This window comes from Amphibalanus amphitrite, unplaced genomic scaffold (genome assembly GCF_019059575.1).
Source record: "Amphibalanus amphitrite isolate SeventyFive unplaced genomic scaffold, NRLGWU_Aamphi_draft 002288F_arrow, whole genome shotgun sequence".
Taxonomy (NCBI): domain Eukaryota; kingdom Metazoa; phylum Arthropoda; class Thecostraca; order Balanomorpha; family Balanidae; genus Amphibalanus; species Amphibalanus amphitrite.
The window spans coordinates 1-24,666 of NW_024883769.1; the positions used below are offsets into that span (position 1 = coordinate 1).

General features: G+C 48.3%; 1 protein-coding gene and 1 long non-coding RNA gene across 2 annotated transcripts; both read left to right on the forward strand.

The window, feature by feature from the left end:
* The first annotated feature begins 3,979 nt into the window (after window positions 1-3,979).
* LOC122376767 (cAMP-dependent protein kinase type I regulatory subunit-like) lies at window positions 3,980-15,554 on the forward strand. Its single transcript, XM_043356711.1, has 7 exons — window positions 3,980-4,096; window positions 9,795-9,906; window positions 10,641-10,789; window positions 11,756-11,826; window positions 12,764-12,967; window positions 14,716-14,803; window positions 15,036-15,554. Exons 1-7 carry the CDS (start codon window positions 4,032-4,034, stop codon window positions 15,118-15,120), a joined length of 774 nt encoding a protein of 257 aa, XP_043212646.1. The 5' UTR covers window positions 3,980-4,031; the 3' UTR covers window positions 15,121-15,554.
* Window positions 15,555-16,278: 724 nt separating this feature from the next.
* On the forward strand, window positions 16,279-18,564 carry LOC122376768. Its single transcript, XR_006255700.1, has 3 exons — window positions 16,279-16,367; window positions 16,598-16,713; window positions 18,472-18,564. It is a non-coding gene; the product is annotated as an uncharacterized LOC122376768 (long non-coding RNA).
* Window positions 18,565-24,666: the final 6,102 nt, after the last annotated feature.

Genomic DNA, 24,666 nt, shown 5'->3' on the forward strand with positions numbered 1-24,666 from the left:
ATTTCAAACCATAAATTAATGTACGACAGCCAAATTAAAGAAACAATACCAATACAGGCTTACAGTTTAAGTCAGACATTGTGTAGTCTACGATTAGACAGTGATAACTCATTCCCGTACGTCGTAACTCTATAATGACCTTTGCTTATTGTCACATGTGCGCCGCATTCGCGTTTGTTGCCGACGCCTGTTTGCAGGTCAGCCCACTACAGTTGCTATACATATCGAAAAAACCGATAAACTTTTAGGCAAAAAAAGCACTATTCCAGGCCCATTTTTGATTTTTTTTTGCGATATTAGGTAAAAACAGAAGCTTCTATCCTAGGAAAAATAAAATGGGAAATCTTTCAAAGGTGGCACACTACCTTTAACCCGCGCCCCACTGGGGTCTGCGTATAACACGCCTACTGGGAGGGGGCTATTCATACCCCCCCCCCTCCTAACTCCGAAACTACTGGGCCGATCGTCAAAATTCTAACGGTGTCTGATAGCCCGGAAAAACTGTCGAACAAAACCTAATTTCATTGACCTCGAGGTCACCGATGACGTCACAGGTCAGGTCAAATTAAAAATTATTAGCATTTTGGCTTGTTCACGTTTTGGGCTCTGGCCGCCGGCTTACAAGTCAGATCAGGCTCATTTTTGGTTCACACACTCGTGAACAGATGCTCTAGACACCCTGAGGGTGCCAAACTTGTACTTTGATTTTCAGGTCAAGGTCAGGTCATCACAGGTCACGAAAATATTATATCATGCGTCGGTCACGTGACACATGTTTTATGGTCCATTTAGACCAAAGATTTTGAATTTGATGTCGTCTGTGTCATTCGAGGTCATTTTGAGTCGAATTTAGCTTAGGTCAGGTCACTTTCAGGTCAAAAAAGGTCAACTTTTGAAGTTATAATTTTTCAACAGAAAAGGTGTCTAATGGATGCAGTTTGAGCTCAGGAACACGATGGTGCTATTTATATTGGCGTACGATGTCAAATACGTGGTGAAAAATTGATTTGAAAAATTAATAATTGTTAATTTTTTGCAATAATGCGTATAACTTGGCCATTTTTGAAGATATTTAGCTAAAACTTGCTAGAGGTAGTCATAATAACGCATTCTATCACATATATTCCGGTTTTTTTCGAAAAGTGAAAAACTTTTTGAAAAAAATGTAAAAATGTAAATTTTGAATTTTATTGTATAAAATTTTCAAAATTTTCAAAATTTCGAAAATTCGAGATAGCAGTTTGATAGCGCAGTCTATTCTGAGTCCTCTCATGCAAAGAAATTGGATCTAGCTTAAAAACTGAGCCCTTGGGAGCGATTGCCGTGGTTCAATGTTTTGCGTCGAAATCGACCGAACATGACGTCACTCTGACGTCATTTCCGGCCGACCTATGGTAGCTACGAAATTCAAATTTTGACACAAGATGTTAAATTGATGCAGCCGAAGGTACTGAAAGTTTGGCGTCGATACGTCAAGCGGTTTGGAAGTTATTGCAGAAAAACGGGAGGGGGGGCTATAAATAGCCCCCCCCCCCCCCAGTGGGGCGCGGGTTAAGGTCTTTGGACCACATGAAGATATGATGTGACGTTATTCAGTTTTGTAAGATGTGTTAATGACGCTTATGCGTTATTTATGGAACAATTCTGGCCTAAAGAAGATATATGGTTATTTAATTAGCCTTTCTGGCTAGATAAGGAAGAAATAAATAAAGGAAATGGTAATGAAATTATGTAATAAATAAGTAAAGGAAATGCTAGTGGAACCGTGAAGGGCTGACTGGACTAGGGAAGGAAGCAAGTGACTGAGCAGAAGATCCGTGGTACATGCAAATCCGCGAGCCATGCAAACTATCCGAGCATACAGACTATAGTCCCTTCCTACTACGAACGCCCCTTTCCTGTCGCTGCAGCCGTTCCGTTGTTGGTTGTCGCTCCGTTATTTGTGGCAGTGGTGTCAGATGGGTGTGCCATCACGTGATCGCTATTTGTGGTTATGCTGTGGTGGACGCGGTGTCACCTGATCTGGGGTTTCATCAGCTTACGGTGGCTTTTCGAATGCAGACTCATTTAAGAATTGTTCGTATATTGTGTTATGAATGTACCCATGTTACTCACCTATTGTGGCTGATATCGTAGGAAAAGGAAGGTCGAAGATATGGTGTTGAGTGCTCTTGCGAGGAACATATTGTTATAATAACTCAAAATGAATGACCTTTTCCTCGAATATAGAAAGTTTAAATGTCGAAAATGATGCAAAAGTTTAAAAGTTTTAATGTGAAAATGATGTCGAAAATCATTCATTTTGAGTTATTATGAAAAGGAAGGTCTTATAATTCTATACTCAGCAGTCAGCTGAATTTGAGACCGGGAAGCTTGGGCATATGGGCCAAATTGCAGCTCCTAGGTACTCCGTGCGGCCCTGTTAGCTAGTGGCCGTCTCAAAACGTTAGATTTCGCTCTAGACTTTGGTGCTGTCGGTTTCTGGTGGCTCTGGATAGTGTTTATTACATTATCGTGTACAGTCTGTCTTAAAAGTACCGCGCAAAGTAACGGTGGATCCATCAAGCCTGACCGAGCAAGGGCGTGCTAAATTTGAATCACCGAAGCAATTGACATACCCGTCCATTCCCCAGGTCAATTGGTTCGGTGACTTTCAACTTAAATCAGGCCCTTTCTCGGTCAGGCTTGATGGATCCACCGTCACTTTGCGCGGTACTTTTAAGACAGACTGTACCCCGCATCGAGACTCTCTGTGAACCATCTTCAGTAGTCATCTCGTCTGTGGGTTTCTGACAGTCGTGTTCATAACAGTCATAGAGAGAGTTGTTGCCATGACAACGCGTGGTCCTGTCACTGCTACCTAACGTTTGTGGACGTCCGCAAATACATATGCCAATGCCTATCGTTATTGACGTTGGGCACCGTTTCTAGAGATATGAGTTTCTGGCAGGGAATGCTACTTTTTTGGCGAAGGTATGTTAGGGAGGTGACAGATCATGATGACACGCATCCTTCGGGATGCATGCTTTTGTACGCATAATCATTTGCATCCACCTTTCGGTGTTCTATCTGTGACTATCATCTCTCTACTTACTTTAAATGCATAATCACATATTGATAAAAAGGAAGACAATTATGCCGCCGTCCCTGAAGTGGACTCATAATCCCACCTCCCCTGTCAACTTCAACCAATTGCATACCTAACAGAGCACCAATTGTCATCCCCAATCCATATCGAGGCCACTTTGATAATTAGTGGTACGTCATCTCCATAATTGATGACGACATTATTGGACGAACAGACGCCTCCCCCGGCAACGATTCGTTACCCTGTGGCGTTTGACTGAGAGGAGAGGCGTCTGCTTGAAGTAGTTGTTGTTTCCATGCTGTAGATGGAATAAATAGGCTGGCATAAAACACTGATCGGGACTGAAAACAGGGAAATGGCTAGCTGGTATTGCCACCAGTATGTCACCAACTAGTTCAGTTGTGCATGACGTTAGCTAGAAGCCACTGCCTGGATGGGGAGCAAGATGCTATGTTTTATGTATTCTGTGGAATCATTAGCAACCACTTTTGACTTGTTTTTCTTACAGGCAATGACAATACAGGGTGTTCGCATACAATAACAATCTGTGAAGAAAATGCCTAACGTTTTTGACTTTTATGGAGGCTGACATGTGTCAAAATGGATGACAAAGTATGCATCAGAGTTGAAGCCTGTTCTTAATTCTTCTGGTCTCTGGACGTCGGTGTGCCTTCTGTACTTTGCAGATGCTCTAAAAATGATGTTGTTCACTGCTTCGTAAATGCAATGTCAGAAATGCCACATCAAAACCCAGTTTAGCATTCAGTTGTCACTGAAAGCTGTGCAAGTAACCAGGACGGGCGCATTGCCTTTACCCTTTCTTGAGCCAGCAAGTGTATATTGATAATGATGATTGACCCAGATGACACAGCTGTGGTCTATGGTTTTATACTGACTGGTGTGGTTTTCTCTCACACAGGTAGTGCCAAAGGACTACAAAACCATGGAGGCACTCAGCAAGGCGATCGCCAAGAATGTACTCTTCTCACATCTGGACGAGAACGAACGGTAAGAGACGCAGGTTCTCAATCCCTGACAGCGTGCTTTTCTAAATAAATTTAACTACCACACGATTTAAACGAGCAAAAGCATCATTAAGTTTTCTTCAGTATTAATTTATTATTGTTAAGCGGTAATGCTGTCGGTTTTCTTCATCTCTACAGCAGGTTTCAACACTAAACTTTGATTTCATTTACGATCCTAGTGTCGTTGTTTGGTGTTCCCCACCGCCTTTGATATAGACTCCCGGAGGATAAAGTGACGAGTGCAAGGCTCCCGTGTCGTGATGCCACTCGAGTCGTGTCGGATTTCATTTCCTGTCTCCTTGTGTTGTGAGGTGACTGCGACGTGCCATGAGGGAATAACTCTGAGCTCACCCCACGGTCATTTGTGACATTCCAACCTTATTGGTCTGTTTAAAAAACACACATGTAAGAGGCTCACCTCTCACTGACCGACCGAGTTACCCTCTCACAGACTGATATGGAGAGTAAGCAACTATCAGAAACTCGCCGAATGTGCGGTGATGACCGTTACAGCCGGGCGCCCCAAATCCCAAATCATCATCATCATGAGAAACCCACTGTGGGGAGAAGTTCGCGTCTTAGTCAGGCAGCCAACAGACACTCGAGTGTTGAAGAATGATGATCCTTTGTGATTTCCGGATGACGTCTGCCGCCGACATCGCCGGCGTCTGTCAGGTGCCCCAAGGGACTCCAGCGTGACCTTGGCCTCGTTTCATAAAGCGAGTCCGTAACTTACGCCGGTTTTTGGTCTTGTATTGCAAGTGCATGTGAAGCGATAAAGTTATTTCCCCCTCTCCCTTCTGTTCTTGCTTACAAGATAAATAAATTCATCGATTCAAACTATCGTCATCGCTTCACATGCACTTGCAATATAAGACTAAAAACCGATGTAGGCTACGGACTCGCTTTAAGAAACGAGGCCCAGATGACCTCACTGGCCTCTAGCTTCTTTAATGAAGTCGAGTGCTTATGCATTTATTTGTATCGAATGCTCGATAGCCTAACGTTTGAGTTGTGTCCTCCATTACCTTTTGGTGACCGTGACTGGCCTTTTCTGCCTTTCTTTGGGCCCTTGTTCGCCTATGCTGTCCTCTGCAGTCGCCTCGTTGTTCTTGTGCCAGTGAAAACGTCACTGGCAGGCAGCTGAGGTCAGGCTACGACACCCACCGTTCGTCCCTGGTTCCTCCCCCGAGTGACCGAACCGTTCCCAATGAACCCACCGCTGACTCTGTGCCGCTCACCATAGGTTGTGAAGTTACGAGTCACGGTGGTGTTGCTGATAACCGTGGACTTTCTGACCGCCGGGCGCTGACTCTGCTGACTGCTTACCGTTCACTGCTGACTGTTCATTGTGCGGACCATTTGCTGAGCGCTGACACCGGTGAATGCTAACCACCCGACACGGATGGATCAGCTGTACACGCCTGTTAAGCAGTCTCAGAGGAGGCTACAGCGGCTGTCTGCCCCTCCCAAACGTGCTGCTCTGTTAGGTGTGCACTGTGCATTGTGCAAGTGTGCACTGCGGCAAGCAGACAGCACATAGGAGTACGAGTATGTGCCCACGTGACATTGTTTTGGGTCCGTCTCGCCGTGTCATCTTACTGTCTTCCTTCGCGCTCTGTCCTCTCCGGTCTCTCTCTCTCTCTCTCTCTCTCTCTCTCTCTCTCTCTCTCTCTCTCTCTCTCTCTCTCTCTCTCTCTCCCTCCCCCACCGATTTTCTCTCTTTCTCTTTTGTTCTCCTGATTTTCCTTTCTTTGCCCTTCGTTCGGGCTCTTTCGTTGCCCTCATTATTCCTGTGTCCTCTCCTCGCTCCTGCTTCTTTCTATATATCCTCTTTTTACCATGCGCCCTCGACCGGCTCATCTCCGAACCTTCTCCTCCCTCGCTCTACCCGCTCTCCTCTCCTCTCTCCAAGGAGTGACGGCACCAGGCGGCTGGCGATGAAGCTGATTTTGGCCGCTTGGACGAGAACGGGTTAAAGATAGCTGACCCCCCCCCCCTTCCCCGTCTCCCGACCCTACTGACGTGCCGGGCTGGAGGCTGGAGCGCTAACTGGGAGTGCAAGGGAGTGCACTGATTTGACTGGTAGACTGATTCATTGATTAAATCCGCTCTTTCTGATAGGTATGTTGATAGATATAGGCAGTTGGTATGTCATTGCGAAATACGGGAACAAGATTTGTGTTCCCATCTATGTATAAATATTCATGTCTGGCAACACGTGGGTTTCTCACGAGAACCTCGCGTGAGCTTTATGTAGACGATTAAGGCCACGATTCGGCGCCAAATGACCATCTGAGATGGTAATGAACTGTGGGATCACAAGAATCTCCCTCTATCTATAGGGACTTGTTTGTTTACGTGAGTTTGCGATGGGTGTGCGACTTTGTTGCGAAAGGAGAATTCCTTAACGACGGACGTTTTTTTTTTGGGGGGGGGGTATTCCAGTTGAAAATCGGGGACCATTCAATAACAGTTTTTGTCGTACCGTTATAGTTTGAGATGCGACGAATGGTATGGTTATCCGGTAATTATTCGTCTTGGTACGATGTGCTATCAGCTTAGCCCTTTACCCTTACATTTATGTCATAAAGGACTAGCTATCTAATGACTTTTGGATGGACTCTAACGCTGCGGCAGAAAGGTATGTGTGTATCGTATCATTGCTTATAAAATATCTGTATCTTACGGGTCACACGAAGGGGCTAACCAATGTTGCGCTGAGTGCACCATGATGATGCACAATATCGAAAGTCCTGTGGAAACTATGCTATCTAAAATAGCCGACGTATGTGCCTCGGAGCGTACATTTCTCGTCCGTGTGGTTCATTTTTCAGCGGCGCTGATGGCGTTTGGTAGGTACATTCGTGCTGGGAGAGATGGGAAGAGGGCTGGCCGGAGGCCATTTCCTGTAGGTAATTGTCGAGAGTATATAGCTAGCTCCATTCGGAGAGGAAATGTTGGTAATCGCTAGAGTACAACTCATAGAATGGAATGACCATTGCTTTTAGCGGCTTCCTATGTATTACTTTTCATGTTCTTTGCGTTCATTAGGCTTCTTAGTCACTTTGTAAAAGGTCACTTCCATAAATGTTACTTTGATTGCCGTTTTTGGGTACGTATTTATGCTTTGCACTGAGGCTGCTCTCCATTCAGCTCGAGTTTTGGTATTAATTCCTTCAAAACGTCCAATATCACAGGACCCTGTGTAATCAATTTCCATTTTCGATGCGTCTTTGATGTTAGATTCCGTCTCGGAGGATCAATAGATATTCATCGAAATGTAAAATCATAAACCTTCATCGATGCGTCCAACATGATGCAGCCCACTTCAAAGCCTGCAAACCACCCCCGCCCGGGCTGTGACGTCACATCTAGTCTTTGTGCTGTGACGTCAGGCGGCCGGTTGTGACGTCACAGGCGAGGTGACCTCCCAGCCCGGGGCGGTGCCCCCTCGGGGTAGCTGTCACCGTCTGAAGAGCTGTGGGTGACAGCGGGCGGGCGCTCCTCGCGGTCAGACGGGGGAGGAGAGGGGTGGTTCGTAGACAGATGTCGATTAGAAAATATATCCACGACAAATAAGAACAACATACTGACATTAGATGCGCTAAATTGTTACATCCACATACGCTGAAGGGACTTCCAAATTGATGGGTATGGATGGGTATGGATGGATGCCAAATGTCTGACGCTCCAGCTATTTCTCCAGCTGTGAATAGTTGGCAGTCACCCTAATGAGAAGTTTGATAATGTTAAAGGTGGATGGTAAACAGAGCGCCGGTTTCGCTGTCTTGATGTAACTTATTGCTTTTACCAGCTTCTGAATTTCTGGCCTCACCCTGTGCTATCCTGCTCCTACCACAGTCGCAATGTGGCCCTTTGAGGACCTCTGAGAACCAGCTGGTGGTCCGCTTGTCAATCCGATGTTATCCTCTAATCCTCCCCCGAGATTACCTCGGTCAAGTTGTATCCCAGTCATCAACTTCATTTCTTCGACCATCGCCAACTTCCCTAAAGCCATCCATCACGCAATTCGCACACAGCGCATGTGCGACTAGCCTTTGGGATTCTAGTCCCGGGCGTAGCCTATACTTTACACGGGTTAAATCACGAGAGGAAAGTCTTCAGTAGGACCTGGATCCCTCGGTCAAGCTTCGTTGGAGTCCTCATGTCTCCCGTCTATAAAGTACAGACGCAGTCTTGGACCTAGTCTCTGTCTGTAGCGGACTGTGGGCCCTGCAGCTACTCGCAGGTCCAGTCAGCCCCTGGCTGTGGGTCCTGCAGCTACTTGCAGGTCCTATCAGCCCCTGGCTTTGGGTCCTGCAGCTACTCGCAGGTCCTATGAGCCCCCGCGTCCCTCAGAGAGCTCGGGCCTCCGATTCTCTCCCGGTGCCGGACTGTGGGTCTATCAGTTTTGCCGGTATCCGAGTCCTAGCACTCCCAGTCATCCCATCAGAGCCTGGGTGCGCCAGTTGGCAATGGTTGTAGAGGATACTCGGACGGCCTCCCAGTAGTGCTGCGGCCGTAGACCCAGTCGGGTGTCAGACTATCAGTAGAGCCTAGACCCCGGGGTCTCCGCTGGGTGTCGACCCTGGGTCTATCAGTAGAGCCTAGACCCCGGGGTCTCCGCTGGGCGTCAGACCCTGGGTCTATCAGTGGAGACCCGTCCCACACCCGGCTCACTTCTTGAGACTCAGCCCACTGCGGCCTCTGGGTCTATGAGTAGTGGCTGAACCCCAGAGTCCTGCTCTGGACGGCCGCTGGAGGGGGCTCCGGACCGCTGATCCCAGCCCGTCCCGCCCCTGGACGCGTCCGTTGGCCGTGGGTGTCACTGGAGGGGGCTGCGGAGCGCTGATCCCAGCCCGTCCCGCCCCTGGACGCGTCCGTCGGCGGTGGGTGTCACGGAGAGCTGTCAGGACCGGCCGGCCGGTCCGCTATTATTGGCACGCGCTCTGACGCCCCCTGCCGTCCGCCGCCAGGCCGGCATGCCAATAGGTACGTACAGTTACCGGGAGGGTGCGCTCATAGAAATGCGTGGCAGCGCTATATACCTAATTCATTATGGCATACCTTTTAGTTAATGGGTCGAACTCCTGCATTGCGGTAAAATTCTAGTTCAAGATAAGTGATGGTGAGAAGTTTGAAAACACAAGTCTACCTTTGCCAGCTGGCAGGTTTGTGCACACTATGGTGGAATCAGCTTGTCTGCAAAATAAGGTGTGCACCGTCTTTTTCATGAAATCCCAGACAGAATATGTGAAGGGTTCCACAAAAAAACGTATGCAATGTGCATTGCGCAGTGCATGTAAAACAGAGCCCCCTCCATAACCAAACGTTCCCTGTTGTGCGCTTTAACATGGTGGGTGTTGCGGTATGAAGTCTTCGAGTGTTCAGCTGAACACATCTTTGCAGGCTCCGTTTTCTATCGACAGTGCTCGCTTTTCAGCAGATCGACTGACGCCTTTGACATTGCCCGATATTCACTGACGCCGCATGTTGTCTTCGGCAGGTTGGAGATACCGTGGTTCTTTATAAGACTGCAGGGTATGTCTAGGATAGGATACAACGCGAACGGTCGCCTTATCGTTGTTGCCGGCTCGCCTTACGTTGGCGTCCCCCCTTGTGGACTCTCATGACCTTCTTCGCCCCGTTTTTAACTATCTCGGTGTCGTTTTCGGCAGGTCGGATATCTTCGACGCCATGTTCTCCCAGACGTTCCTCAAGGGAGAGACCATCATCAAACAGGGAGATGAGGGAGACAACTTTTACGTCATCGACTCCGGAGACGTGGAGGTGAGAGCAGACTCAGAGGGAAGACAGTATCTGATAACTGAGAGTGGTGTAGGTAGGTATTTTTCATGCGAACGCGGTGGAGAGAATGTCATACTGCGCCTGAAGAGACCAATACCCGTGTTCATAGCTGTTCTTACCGCGTAAAGGTTTCCGTGTAACCACTGATTGTTTACCGTTGAAAATAGAGCAATAATCGATCAGGTCGATCATTGGGTCGCGCGTTTGGGTCAGAAATATCCGACCTTGTTGCTATCGGGTCACGCAGTTCAGTTTACACTTCAAATCGATCGATAATCAATCAATCAATCAATCCATCGATCAATACGCCCCTGTCGGAGAGCGGTAAACGGTTGGCAACGGCTGCTTGGTAGGTGGCTGAATGATACATGTCTTGCTTTTACACAGTTGTTGTCCCGCCGTTCGAAACCTCGATTGTTTCATCTTTAGATGTCATCTTTAGACCCTTGTTCAATTTTCATCTTTGTGTGGTTTTGACTCCGGCTGTTCAGTTCCCTGTTTTCAAGCGTGCTTGCAGCGCGTCAGTTTCCTTATATTCTTCCCTGGTCACTCTCCTGTCAGCACATTTCATCATCATCGCCATCGTTTTATCTCCTTTTATCCTCTTATTCAATTGCCTCCTCCTACGTCCTTGCCGTACACTACACAATACATTCATCACGTGCACCCTCCCCCGGACATATATTCACGTCTGTCTCTCCCCCCCCCCCCCTCAGGTATACGTAAACGACACGCTAGTGACCACCATCTCGGAGGGCGGCAGTTTCGGCGAGCTGGCGCTCATTTACGGCACGCCGCGCGCGGCCACCGTCAAGGCCAGCTCCGACGTCAAACTCTGGGCCATCGACAGAGATACATACAGACGGTGCGTGCAGCTACAGAGCGTTTGTGTGTAGGTCTGTTGGGTTGACAGTGCTTTCTGTACATTAATTTTTAAAGGTCGTCGGTGTGTTCCTCTCAGTCTGTCTGATTTGCAGGGCTGGAGTTATGGGCATAAAAATACGGTTTGTCTGTTGGCTCTCCTTTTCAATAGTCTCCTGTCTGCTATTCTCTTGATATTTTTATTCGGTCTGTGGGTCTGTCAGTCTGTCTGCGTGTAAGTTCATGGATACACTCTGTCTGACTGTCTTGTTATATGTTTTTCCTGCTGAAGATTAAGATTGATCCTCACCCAACGACGTGTTTTGTCCCATATTTTCCGTCTTGTAGCTGTTTTATTCTGGTTTTGGGCATGTCTATTCCAATTGCCGATCGCTGATGTATCTGTGTACCATCCCCAAAGAAGGAAATATCTCTCCAGGCCGGCGATCTGGGTCAATGTTTACCGTATAAACACTAGCTTTGTGGGTACGATTTTCCACGAGAAAGGCCGCTGATGAAGTGATCTGAGAATAACGATAAATGCTTTCAAGTTGGGGCAGATGAGACTCTACAAAACCGGCTTTTGTAGAAAATCACTAAAAACTGTGGTACAAGGTGATAAAAAGCTAGACAGGACGTGATGTTTTACAAGGAGTGCGTATGATAAGACATACAGCTGGCGCACGATTCTGCGCTACACAGAGATTAGTTGCGATCGCTGCAATCATAAGGTGATCTTTAGTGAGTGGTGGGGTTTAATGGCGGTCGTGACCGGGAGTTAGTATAGAAACTGTGAAACTGTGACAGACCACCGTGCAGAAGGGTTAATGGTTTTCTGGTGGTGCCTGTTCGTCTGTGTTTAGGAAGGATGCTGTGGAGTATGTTATGTTGGATTCGTTTAGCACTTGTACCTGTCGCGATGATCGACACATTGCTCACCGTGCGCTTATCACCGTCTTTGTCTCTGCAGAATCCTGATGGGCTCCACGATACGGAAGCGGAAGATGTACGAGGAGTTCCTGAGTCGCGTGTCCATTCTCGGTGAGTTGCCGTGAGTTACCGGTGTGAGTTGCCGTGAGTTACCGGTGTGAGTTGCCGTGAGTTACCGATGGGAGTTGCCGTGAGTTACCGGTGTGAGTTGGATGAGTTGGGTGAGTCGCTCTAATGTTGGTAAGTTTGGTCAGTTGGCAAATCGGTGACTAGGCGCTGTCTCTTTTCACCCTTCCATCCCCTCCTACCTGTCGCTCTATTCTCCGCCGTCTATCCCCCGCCGTCCGTCATTTCCCTCTCCTCTCTCTGTCTCTCCTCTCTCTGTCTCCCCTCTCCTCTCTCCTCTGTCTCTCCTCTCCTCTCCATCCGGATATTAATCGGCCCCTAGCCCAACTCATTACTACACTAACACCTCCCTGCAGAGGTGGCGACACCCGGTCCCCCGTATCTGCCCACTCATCCCTGGAGAGTGGAGATCGATCGATAGTCTTTAAAGTTGTCAACGCGCCGTCGAGATGCAAATAATGTTTCGGCGCTGATAACAGAGGCTAGAGTGATAACATTGTTGATGAAATTGGACAGGTGATAACATTGCATGGAGCTAGGACGTTGTGGGAGGGCGATGCTCAACTTGTTTAGCTTAACTCTTAATTTCTAGTTTAGAGTAAGAGACCAGCCAAGGTGAGAGACACATGGTAGAGATCCTGGACAGCTGTGAGACATGCCTGTGCTGACCGAGACCTGACCTGAACACACAGACCTGATCTGACCCGACCTCAACTCCCGCAGAGTCTCTGGACAAGTGGGAGCGTCTGACGGTAGCCGACAGCCTGGAGCCGGTCTCTGTCCTGACTTGACCTGACCTGACCTGACCCGACCTCAACTCCCGCCGAGTCTCTGGACAAGTGGGAGCGTCTAACCGTCGCCGACAGCCTGGAGCCGGTCTCTGTCCTTACCTGACCTGACCTGACCTGACCCTTCCCCTCAGAGTCCCTGGACAAGTGGGAGCGTCTCACCGTCGCCGACAGCCTGGAGCCGGTCTCGTTCGCCGACGGCGAGACGATAGTACGTCAGGGCGAGCCGGGAGACGACTTTTACATCATCGTGGAGGGCCGGGCGGCCGTGCTGCAGCGGCGGACCGAGGGAGAACAGGAGCAGGAGGTCGGACAGCTGGGGCCCTCCGACTACTTCGGTTAGTGGGGGGAGGGGGAGAGAGGGAGGGGGAGAGAGAGAGAGAGAGAGAGAGAGAGAGAGAGAGAGAGAGACAGAGACAGAGACAGAGACAGAGACAGAGACAGAGACAGAGAGAGAGAGAGAGAGAGAGAGAGAGAGAGAGAGAGAGAGAGAGAGAGAGAGAGAGAGAGAGAGAGAGAGAGAGAGAGAGAGAGAGAGAGAGAGAGAGAGAGTGAGAGTGAGTGAGAGTGAGAGTGAGGGGGAGAGAGTATTATCTGGTTTGCTCAGTATTATGAATGTTGACGACATAACTCATCTTGCATACGACTTTGACGATTGCCAAGCGTTTGCGTAAACTGCCTAAATTGTACGTCCGGTAATTTGTTTTCCGTGGTGTGTGACGGCGCGCCCACTGAGCGGCTTCAAACGCACTACTGGCGCTCTGAGTGGGCCGCTGTCAGGCTTCCGGAAGCCATAAAAGTACGCCACCTTGAACTGCACTTACGTCTGCGTTAATCCTGAAAGTGCACCTGTCAAACCTCAGCAAGCGGGAATTATTAGAAATCTCCCTATCTGCCCCGCCCTCACTCCTCTCTCCCTCCTCCGGCCCTCTCTCTCTCTCTCTCTCTCTCTCTCTCTCTCTCTCCTCTCTCTCTCTCTCTCTCTCTCTCTCTCACCCTGTCTTCTAGACTCTGGTGCCTGGTGAGATGGTGCTGATTTTTCCTCCAGAACTGCCTCAATAACCCTCTGTCCCCCCCCCCCCGCCCCCCAGCTGTCGTGTCCTCCCCAAGCTCACAAGCTGTTCTAGATCCCCTCGGTCTCTCTCTCTCTCTCTCTCTCTCTCTCTCTCTCTCTCTCTCTCTCTCTCTCTCTCTCTCTCTCTCTCTCGAACCCACTACCGCGGTGCACCTCCAGGTCAGATGGCGCTGATGTTCCATGCGTTCAGCCGACCCCCACCAAACACGATTTGGCAGCACTGTAACGACGCCTGCTGGGCGTGAAGTTTTCCCTTCACCATAGGGTTTACACACAAACTGGTCAAAGTTTGAGCCAGGATATACTAGTCTAAAAATGCAAAAAACGAACAAATTTTGGCATCAATAGATTCAGCATTTCATCGTGTGCCTCAAACCGTCCATCATTTGGCCTCAAAGGAGGTAAAAATTGTTCAAAATCGAAGTTGAAAAGATGCTTTCTGAGCACATAATCTGGTAGCAATCACGTGACCTGCTATAAGCAGTTTATCGATAATTTACAAACATAATTATTAATATGCTGCTTTAAACAGCATTAATCATACATTTTGAGCTTTCAGTACTTTAAATAAGGTCAAAACATCGAAAAACACAAAAGTTAATACAATAGTCACGTGGGTGTCAGGAAATGTCACAGGTGCGTCAAATTTGTGACTGGGGCTTTACTTTCAAACATCGGATCTACCTGTTTCTTATAGGTATCTTGCGTTCAGCTTTCTGTCCTCTCTAGTCGTGTTTCCTCAAGCTGTTTTTTACGGCATCCCCTCTCTATCCTTCCTCCCTCTCCATCTCTTCCGCTCTAACCGTCTGAATTCTCCTCCCCAGCCGAGATCGCTCTGATACTCTCTCACCTCACGTCTCCCTGCTCTATCCTCCCGTCGTGTCCTCCTCCCTCCCTCTCCCCTGCTCTAAACTCTGACCCGTCTCTCTCCCCCCGATCACACTGATGCTCCTTCCGTTCCTCCCACTCTGTCTACTCTAACTCTGTCCGTGTGTGTGTCTCTCTCTCCAGGTGAGATCGCCCTGATGCTGGACCGGCCCCGGGCGGCCACTGTGGTGGCCCGCGGACCCCTCAAATGCGTCAAACTCGACCGCGGAAGGTGGGTGGAACTGCTCACCAACAGCTGAGGCTCAATAATAACTCCCATACGCTAACGTTAAGGTTAATGTGTGAGCTCTACTTGACCATTGGCTACCGAAGCTGTATGATACTTGACCCCTAATCTAAGCGTAGATTAGACAATTGAGCGGCAATAATTCACAAGGTGGCACGTTTGTGCTTATTTTAAGAAGGCTTGTGCTCTCCTCTGACGTGGTGTTCCTATGTTCCAGGTTCGAGCGGGTTCTTGGCCCCTGTGCCGACATTCTGAAGCGCAACATCCAGCAATATAACAGCTTCGTATCGCTGACGGTGTAGCCCGCCTAGGTGGCAGCACCGTCGCCCGATAGGTGGCAGCACAATCTGAACTCGCTGCCTGTGTTGAATTGGGGTGGCCCAGCGGCGGGTCACGGGGAGGGGAGGGGGCGGAGCTCCGCACTGGCAGCCAATCACAGTCCCGCGAGCCGACCAGCGGCCAATCACGGGCCGGGGGAGTTGGGCAGCAGCCAATGAGGAGCTGCGGCGGCCGGGACGTCCTGCCGTTTACGATATACCTGTGCTCTTCATACTATACAGCGAGATATGTTGATGTGTGAACGCGAATCGGTTTGTTTAGAGATAACTCAATAAAATCGCCCGGTACAACGAGCGGATGTGTGTTGAGTGACGCCTCCGGCGACAGTTTTATGACAGTTGGATGGAATGAGTTGATATTTGATAACACTAACGAAATAAACAACAACGAACTAGCGGCAAGTGTTTGTAGCATATGTTGTCTCTCGGAAGAAATGATGTCGCATTTTCCCGTCGCGTTGAGTGCTGTCGAGTTCAAGGGATGCCGGGAGAGAAGAGGAGGGCTGAAAGAGAAAGTGGTTAAGGGAAAGAGACGGGCAGATTAACAGCGCCAGACAGAAAGAGAGGAAAGTGGATAGAAAAAGGCAGACCACGAGGCGGCCGTTCGGTGGCCGGCTTTTCTCAGCAGGCTGCAAGCTTGCTCGCGTTTCGCGGCTTTCCGTTGGTAAAATTCACGTGGAATGTGTGTTCCACTAATAAGAGGCTGAGAAACGTCTGCAACTTCCTTTCAAATATTGCTGTATCAGTATAATATTAAGTAAACGGTGGCCGAACAATGCTATTGACCCAGCCGACGGAGCGGTCACCCAAACATTTCACTCCAACTTCCGATCAAATAGAATTATCGAGACTTATCTACGATGACTGCTAGAGCCGTTAAAAATTACGAGATTCAGTTATTCGGCGCCTTCCGTATTTACCAATGCCCACGTAGGAACAAAGAAACTCAAATCCCTACGCTGCTTCTCCCCCAGATTCTATGTCTGGCGCCGCCACTGCCGGCTCCACGTGTCTGCCTCTACCCTCCCCGGCTCTGTAACTGACGCCGCCCCTGCCTCCCCGACCTGCCCCCGGGCGGTGGCCGGGCGGCCGGAGCGAGGCTGGTCCGCCGCGCCCGCGAGATTTCGCTACCAGCGGCCGGTGTGGGCGGACGTGCAGCTCCCGGCGCGGTGGAAGTTTCTGGAAGGAATTTCGACTACAAATCGTATAAGGTAAGCACATCACCATTTTTTGTTACACCCGTTGTGTTGAATGCTTCATGTAAGTATCATTTAAGGTATAATTTATGGATAAATCATGGATGTTTTTCAACATGGATTTCATGGATGTTTGATGAAAAACGAGCTAAATGCAAAACGTGAACAAAACTCGTGAGTCGTGTATCACTCAGTGATAAGACTGTGAATGTGATTATGACGTGATTGCCCTCTGACCGTTTCAGTGTTTGTCCGCGGTGTCTGGGCGGTCTCCCGGCCCGTCGGCTGCATTGTTGACCCGAGATTCCGGTCCATCGTCTGAAGAAGAGCGCCCCTGAAGAAAAGGTGGCGCACTGGACGGGTAGGTCTGTCGGGGTCCTCTAAGTTCGGATTAAGCGCTGTATGTAAGGGTTAAAAAAATGGGCGCAAAAAAGCATCCCGATTTTGGCAGCATCGTCATTCTTTGTCACGGCACTCATCCACTCCCTCGGCCGAAATATTAAATCCTTTTTGTATGAGTTCTGGCATAATCCCGCACATTATGCTGCATGTTGTTTGCCATAAAAAGGCATGTTCAGCTACGTTCTACGCAGTACGCACTAACCTAACCACCATCCCATCATCCACCACTAGCCACCATCCCGTTCTGTGATCCCTTCCATCCCTGATCCCACACGAATCAGCCGAGATACTAGTCAGTCGGGCTAGCGCTATCCTCCCCTCCCTTCCTGACTGCACAGCGCTAAAACCCAGAGCCGAGACTTCCCGAGCGCGACCTCTGACCCCACGCGGTCCGAAGGGTCGGCCAATGCCTAAAGGCGCGCCGCGCGCCGGCCACCCGGATAGCCTCTGCCGAGTCTCCCTTCCATACACCGTTTACTACGCGCTCGATTCATTCATGATTCTGTGTTTCCGCGTCCCTCTCGCTAGGTGGCACCATGGATGTTATAGGCGATCCCAGGAAGATTGCGGCCAGAATGCCCCAAACGGCAGAAAATGAGGTTTTTGGTGGATATCTCGGAAACTATTTAGCATACAACGATGCAATTTCACAGTCTCGTGGTAAATGTGCATACACATAATTCGGGTTGATGCTTATGCATTTGAACATTATATAGGACCAGATATGTCCGAAAAAGCAAAACCAACAAGACTTTTACTGGAGAAGCGTACCTACTTTTCAAGTTTAGAAAGAAGTGGATTGTGTTACTGCTTGAGTTGAAGACTAATTGTTGGTTTTATTCCAACCATGATGTTTAACAAAAACGAACATATTTGGAAAAAAAACAGTTAACGTTTTGCTCATAGAAAACTTGGTTCTCATTTATTTGCCATAATGCCATATAATGAAAAGAAGCACATTTCAGTTCCTACAGCTAAACAATTTAATTTCTCAATCGCTGCGTGTGAAAAAAAATTGCCGAGTGCCGGCCTATGATCTAATGCATTATACCGGCCGCTGGAGGCTGTGCGGCGCAGCATAACTTCAGGCGTCATACGCTAGCGACATCTATGAGCGGGATTCTAACCATGCGGCGCAGTATAACTTCAGGCGCTGTAAGCTAGCGACATCTATGGGCAGGATTCTAACGATGCGGCGCGGTGTGCTTTCAGGCGCTGTACACTAGCGACATCTATGAGCGGGATTCTAACCATGCGACGCAGTGCGCTTTTTCTGCCTTTCTTGAGTCACAAGATAGTCAGAACGTTTTTTCTTAGCAATTTTAGACAAAATTGAAATGAAAAAGACAATTTCAACCTGAAATGCAAAAAGCGAACAGGAGTAATAAAATCGCGCCGCTAATTATCAGTTGTGTGCGAGTTAAAATCGGCAGGGAAACATTGGTAGCTATTTCATCCTTCCAATCGTTGCCGGACTGATCAAGCCTACTGCTACATACCTACTGCTTTTTCTAGATGGTTTTCAAAGCCTATTTTGCATGGACCAGCATGTTCATTTTAATGGGTATAGGAATTACCGCTAGCCTTTTCTCAAATTCCAAAGTAAACATCACGAATAAGCTGATTATGTCGTATTGCAATGTATTCATACTCAGTGTCGTGTTCACAATATAAACACATTAACAGTGTTGCTAACGCCGTGCCATGTCTCCAACAGGTGCGGTAGTCGGCAGGAGGGAGTGTGGTGCCGCTATACAGCTGCCAGTCCACCAGCCACAGTTCTGTCCATCAGACTCATACCTGGACACAGGTGAGCTCTGATCAGTGGCGTAGCCAGAGATCAGCGAAAGGGGGGGGGGGCCATGGTGCTCGAGGGGGCGACTTTTTCCCTTGAGAGGGGCGCCATTGTCAGCTAGTGACAGGGGTGTCAGGCTAAAATGTAACGTCATGTTCATGCATGATTTACTATAGGTGTTGCAAAATACATAAGAACCAGCTTTCGCTGATTTTCATAAAATCCAATTAATGCAATTTGCAGCCTGGTGTTTTTTTATATAAAAAAAACCTTGATCTAGATGAATTTTTATCATGATATAGGAAACGAGCTCAGGCTACGGACATTTTATTCTCAAAATACGCATCCATGCGAATTCGAAACGGGAAAGTAACTATACGTTGATCGATAGGCAGAATATTTATTCTTTGCAAAAAAAGAAGAAAAATATACGGGCTCACTCACTGATCCGAAGTGACCTGTGGGCTGTAGCCTGTGGTCGGTCGACTGGGGTTGCCGTGTTTAGAATCTCAGAGCGCACGTATGTAGGATACACGCTGCGACTTATTGCCTAAATTGGAATCAAGGAAAGACATTTTAGACCATGAGATCCACCATGAGATCCCAACTCATTGTCATACCAGCAGCGACTGCAGTCAGAGGCGACCGAACGCTGATATACGTTCTGGATTTTTTCTCCACACATCACCTTTACAATTCGATGCAGGGTTACTTACATTCGACTTACAGGAAAAGTCGAGAGGGGGAATTAAGTTGGGGCAAGGGCGAATCCAGGGGCATCTGAAAGGGGGACCCAATGCCATTAGGTTTTTGTTAGGATGGCGCCTGCAGAACCTTACTTACCCCCAAATCCTACTCTCTCCCCGGATTCTGGCCACTTTATATTGTTAGGGGCCCAAAAAAGAAATTATCTAAAAATATACGTAGGTACCTAAATTGGCGGTAAGGGGCGGGGGAGGTCCCAACTTGACTGCGCCCTTGCAAATGTCAATCAGTAGTATCAACCTGGTACCAACCTATTACCCTGGCCAAACATCAAGCACGGCCTTTCTAAATAGAGAGAGGTTAACACGTGACTATTTTTGCTAGGCCAAGACCGGTTGAAGGACCCTGGTTCGAAGGAAGACCCTTGGTTCGGAGAGGTCATGACCCCCGTCCCCCGCCGGTTTCTACGCCGACGCCTGTAGCGATATGTCAGTGATTGCGAAGAGACGGAAGAGACAAGACAAGAGACGGTCCCACCGACCATCCGATCATCGGGTCAAATCTGGAGTTCCCGCTGCACTGAACGTAAAATGGTTGGATGGAACCTCAAATTGAAAATTATATAAGCGCCAGCAACGTTGATTGATGAGTAGAGTCTGATCAACGATGATTATAGATCTGAGTAGCGAATTGATTGAAAATGGGCTCAAAAATAAATTTGAAAGGGGGAAATTTCCCCTTCCCTCCCTAGCCGTTCACGCGCAATTTGAAAGACGAGCGGAATTTTCGAAGGGGGAAATTCCCCTTTCCCCCCTTTAAAAGTTACCCTGATTCGATGTCTAGTGCGTGCAGCCCCTACTTGTGGACATGCATGACTGCCTCCAGTGACTGACTGGCCACTAGCCTCCAGAGGGAAACAACTAAAAAATAACAGTTTTTATTAAAATCGTTTTCTGCAATAACTTTTGACTCCAGACAGTGACGACATTTATTTTGCCAGCATCTTATTCCTCTCGTCGAAACGCGTCGAATGAACTATACGTCGACCTTGAAAGGTCATTTTGAAAATTTGACCTCAGGTCAAGGTCGTGACCTTGACGGACAGGGTCATCTGCATATCACCCGATCCGTATCGTCGAGCTGAACACATCTGACGTGTTTTCACCGCTTTAGCACGTCTCTATCAAAAGGTACCTATAGCCAAAGAAATGCTGGTGACGGTTCATGACATGAGATGACCTCAGGTGCACACAGAAGGGTCACAGGTGCATTTTGTCGATTCAGTGTGTTATGTTTACCTATGAACCGGTGTTTGAGAGGGTTTTGAACCACATTCGTCCAAAAGAGGCGCATTTCAATTTTCTCCAATTGACTTATACCTATTGGAGAAGTCGCAAAATTGACCTGACCTTAGGTCATGGATATCAAAAGTCCGAGATAATTTTTTTATACATATTGTTAGTCTTATCAATCTCTGAAAGTTTCAAAAGTGATCGTTCCGTCGGTGTGGCGTACGCTGGGGCGGCACCGCACTGCTAGGCGGGGGCGGCATCACAATAATGGGCGGCAATGCGCTGGGGGGCAGCACTTGCATTGAGGGGTGGCATTGTACGGTGAATGGGCGGCGTCGCATTGAGGGGCGGTATCGCAACGAGGGGTGGCACTAACGAGGCTGCCTTATAAGAAACGCTTGGCACATCCTAGCCCAGCTCGACGCCGCCTGGCTGCTGCATCTTGAAAATGGTCCTTGGTGTCGATGAGACAGCCCCATTGTCAAATAATTACCTACCTAGCGTCAGTGGTTTCGGGGGGGGGGGCGCTATCGATCTTGAATGGGGCGGGGCCACTGAAGTCTCCATTCAGATGGGCGTCAGTGACTACTGGAGGGCGCCAACGAACTCGGATAGGGCGAATGTGATCTTCAGAAGGGCACCGGGTGATCTAGAGGGGTGTAATGCTTAGTCACTGCTGCGTTCAGTAAGGCGTCGGACGCTCTGAAGGGGCGCCATTGATCTCGGATGATTCGACTGTTATTTTCAGACGGGCACCAGTGGTTTCAGAGGGGCGCCATTGATTTAGGATGGGGCGACTGAAGTCCCGGTTTAGGTTGGCGCCAGTGGCTCTTGAGGGGCGCCAGCGACCTTAGATTGATGGGGCGACTGTGATCTTTAGAAGGGCGTTGAGGGGCGCCATTGGGCATGGATGGGGCCGCTGTTGCCTTCAGCAGGACGCCAGACGCTCTAGAGGGGCGCCTTGAACTTGGGTGGGGTGACTGTAGTCTCAAGGGGCGTTGTCTCGGATGGGGCGAATATGATTTTCAGAGGGGCGCCGGGTACTACTCTAGAAGGGCGCCATTGGTTTCAGAGGGTTGCCATCGATCTTACGATGGGGCAGCTGTGATCTCCGTTTAGATGGGCGCCAGCAACTTTTGAGGGGCGCCAGCGACCTCGGATGAGGACGACTGTGATCTTCAGAAGCGCACCGGACCCTCTGGAGGGGCGTCATTGGGCTTGAATGGGGCGAATTTAGTCTCAAGCGGGACGACTTCAGTCTCAAAGGGGTGCTAGTGGCTCTCTTGAGGGCGCTATTGATCTCGGATAGGGCGACTGTGATATTGAGAAGAATGCGGGTGCTTTAGAGGGGCGCCAGTGGTTTCAGGGGCGCCATCGACCTTGGATGGGGCCGAATGGGGCAGCTGTGAACTTAGAGGGGTGCAATCAACCTTATGTAAATGGGGCGACTGTTCCGTTCAGGTGGGTGCCAGCGGCTTTCAGGGGCGCCATCGACCCTGGGGGTTCGGAATACCTATAATCCTATTCTGGTTTCCGGAGGGGCGCCCTTAAACATTGGGGAGCTCAGGTCCTATTTGGGGGTGCCCTGGAGAACATTGGGGTGTCCAGGAACCCATAAAGAGATATTGAGTTCGATCCCTGCCTGCACATCGCTTTTTAATTCATGTTCCCTCTGTAAAACGGCATCAGCCTAGTCGGCGCTAATTGGGGCGCCATCTGGGCGGCTGGGCGGAAAGGGGGGGCCATGGCCCCCATGGCCCCCCCCCCCTGTCTACGCCACTGGCTCTGATGTTTGTTTTTGTCTGCGAAATTAATAAAAAAACGATATGTCATTAAGTCAATGTTAAGGCCGAATATTCGAAACACCAGATACTTTTTTATTTACGGTAGCTTTCGAAAGCACTGCGACTTTCTCCCTCAGCCTAGACAGTTAGACACACACATAAAATTAAATTAAAATTAAGAATTCATATTAGTCGTTCGTTTCGTGATATTTAACATATTGATGTTTAGTATCACGAAACGAACGACTAGGATGAAATGTGAATTTTAATATCATTCTATGTCGTGTCTAACTGTCTAGGCGGAGGAAGAAAGCCGCAGTGCTTTCGAAAGCTACCGTAAATAAAAAGTACCTGGTGTTTCGAATATTCGTCCTAAACATGATTCCTTCCCAGGTGAATAACAATATTTATCATTATACAAATCAATAATCAAATCATTCAAATCATCATACAATCAATGTATAAAATCAATGAAAATGTAACGTAAACTTCTAGTTATTTTGATATTTCTATGGCTTTTCAGCTTACACCCGTTCATGCTATGAACATCTCATCTATTCGTCTTCTCATTGCATGCTATACTACTGTGTTTAACCATGCGTTGCTTCATTCATTAATTTCTTTGTGCTGGTTTTTCAGCTTCACCTCACCAGAGAGAGACGTCGGCCCCGCTCCAACACACCACCGGGACCCGCCACAGGAGTCGGATTACCAGGTGGGTCGGTGCACCGAAGAAGCATTGTATCTGTTGCTGGTGACGTCAATGTGGTATACTCCTGAGACTGCTGCACACTGGTCCTCTCATGCGAGCCTGCGGTTTCGCGAGTTTTTCAGCCATTGCATGTTTCTTCAAAGTTCAAGAATCATTTCTATGTGTAGGTACCCATCAATCCCGGGAAGCTGCGAGTTTTCAGACGAGTTGACATTAGGTGAACTTTGCACCTATAATCTTTGTTAATTTCGTTCTCTAATAGATGGTGTTCTTGCCAATCGGAGTCGTAATAAGTGTTATATTTGGTACTGAAACGGGGCGAATTCCTTCCTTAGCGAAAATCTAACAAACTTTTTATTATTTACAAGTTTTGGAACATTTATTTGTCTGATTTGCAAACCCACTATCGGCTTTCGATTTCCGTCAGAATATTGACGACGATCAGAGTATGCTGGTAACTGAACTGCTGTCCAAAAGGTGCTGCATGCGCCTGCGAAAAGTCCAAGGATGCTCATTGTCCAGTCGCACTATGAGCAACTGATACGACAGTCGACAAATGGTAAAGATAACCTCAGTTTTCTAGAAATAGTTTATTCGAGCGGTTATTTTATACGTAAAAACATTTCCATATCAACGGACAGCGACAATGATAAATTGCAAACAATTGATCAGTGCATTATATATAAAAGATTGCTAATATCGCGTATCGTAGCCCCTAGTAGTGACAAAGATATTCGGAAACTCGCAGATTACCAGAATGGCGTACTCGCACCTGCGTGGGAGGTCCAGCATGAGGCAGCCTTTACTGTGTTGTGTAGGTTGTAACCGTTCAACCGAGTGTGACGCTGCGCAACCATGTTTTAGACAAGTTTTTGGGGATGTCCAAAGCGTATTATTTATGCAACAATTTCATCTGTACAATATGGTTTGTAGTTTGAATCATACACAACATAAGAATGATCATTCAAAACAAACTTGTTAGTTAAATGATTAATAAATCATACAATCTTACAATAATGATAGCTAATTTTCCCCATTTTTTTCCACGCGAATTTTGGGTCACGTGACCCTAGGTCAACCTTTGACCTTGACCTTTCAAGGCATTTAACCCTCGCCGGACCTATTGGTTTCCTACATACGCACCGGCCGAGGGGGGGGGGGGGCGGGTACGACCCCCCTCGCCGTTTCGCCCCTGTTGGAGCTAGCGCGTCGCGGAAAAAACGAGCGTGTGTGCCGTAACAAGACGCAGAGATTGGTACCCGATTTTAAGGTCCTAAGTCAACCGGTGACCTCTGAGGTTAGGTCAAGTGCCCCAAGGTACGGTTCAGTTTTTGGTGAATAACTTCGCAAAAAACGGCCGCAGAGCCGCGATTTGGGCAGCATCGTGTTTGCCTCGCTCAGGCGCGTCGAATGATATACTTTTTGTTCGGGTCAGGTCAACTTAGGGTGTTGACCTCAGGTCAAGGACAGGTCAGCACCCCCAGGTCACGAAGTTGGTCGAAAGAGGTCATGTCGCATATCATTCGATTCGGCAGGTCTTTCTGAGTCCATTGGTGTGGCTTTACCGACTCGCTAGCTCAATTTGATCACGAATTATTGAAAAACTAATATGACCTTGATGTCG

Excerpts from the sequence above, each read along its gene's own strand:
- LOC122376767 (XM_043356711.1), top strand. The coding sequence starts at position 4,032 with ATGGAGGCACTCAGCAAGGCGATCGCCAAGAATGTACTCTTCTCACAT. Across the intron at positions 4,097-9,794 it reads CATCTGGACGAGAACGAACG|GTCGGATATCTTCGACGCCA; the intron begins GTAAGAGACGCA and ends CGTTTTCGGCAG. Across the intron at positions 9,907-10,640 it reads TCGACTCCGGAGACGTGGAG|GTATACGTAAACGACACGCT; the intron begins GTGAGAGCAGAC and ends CCCCCCCCTCAG.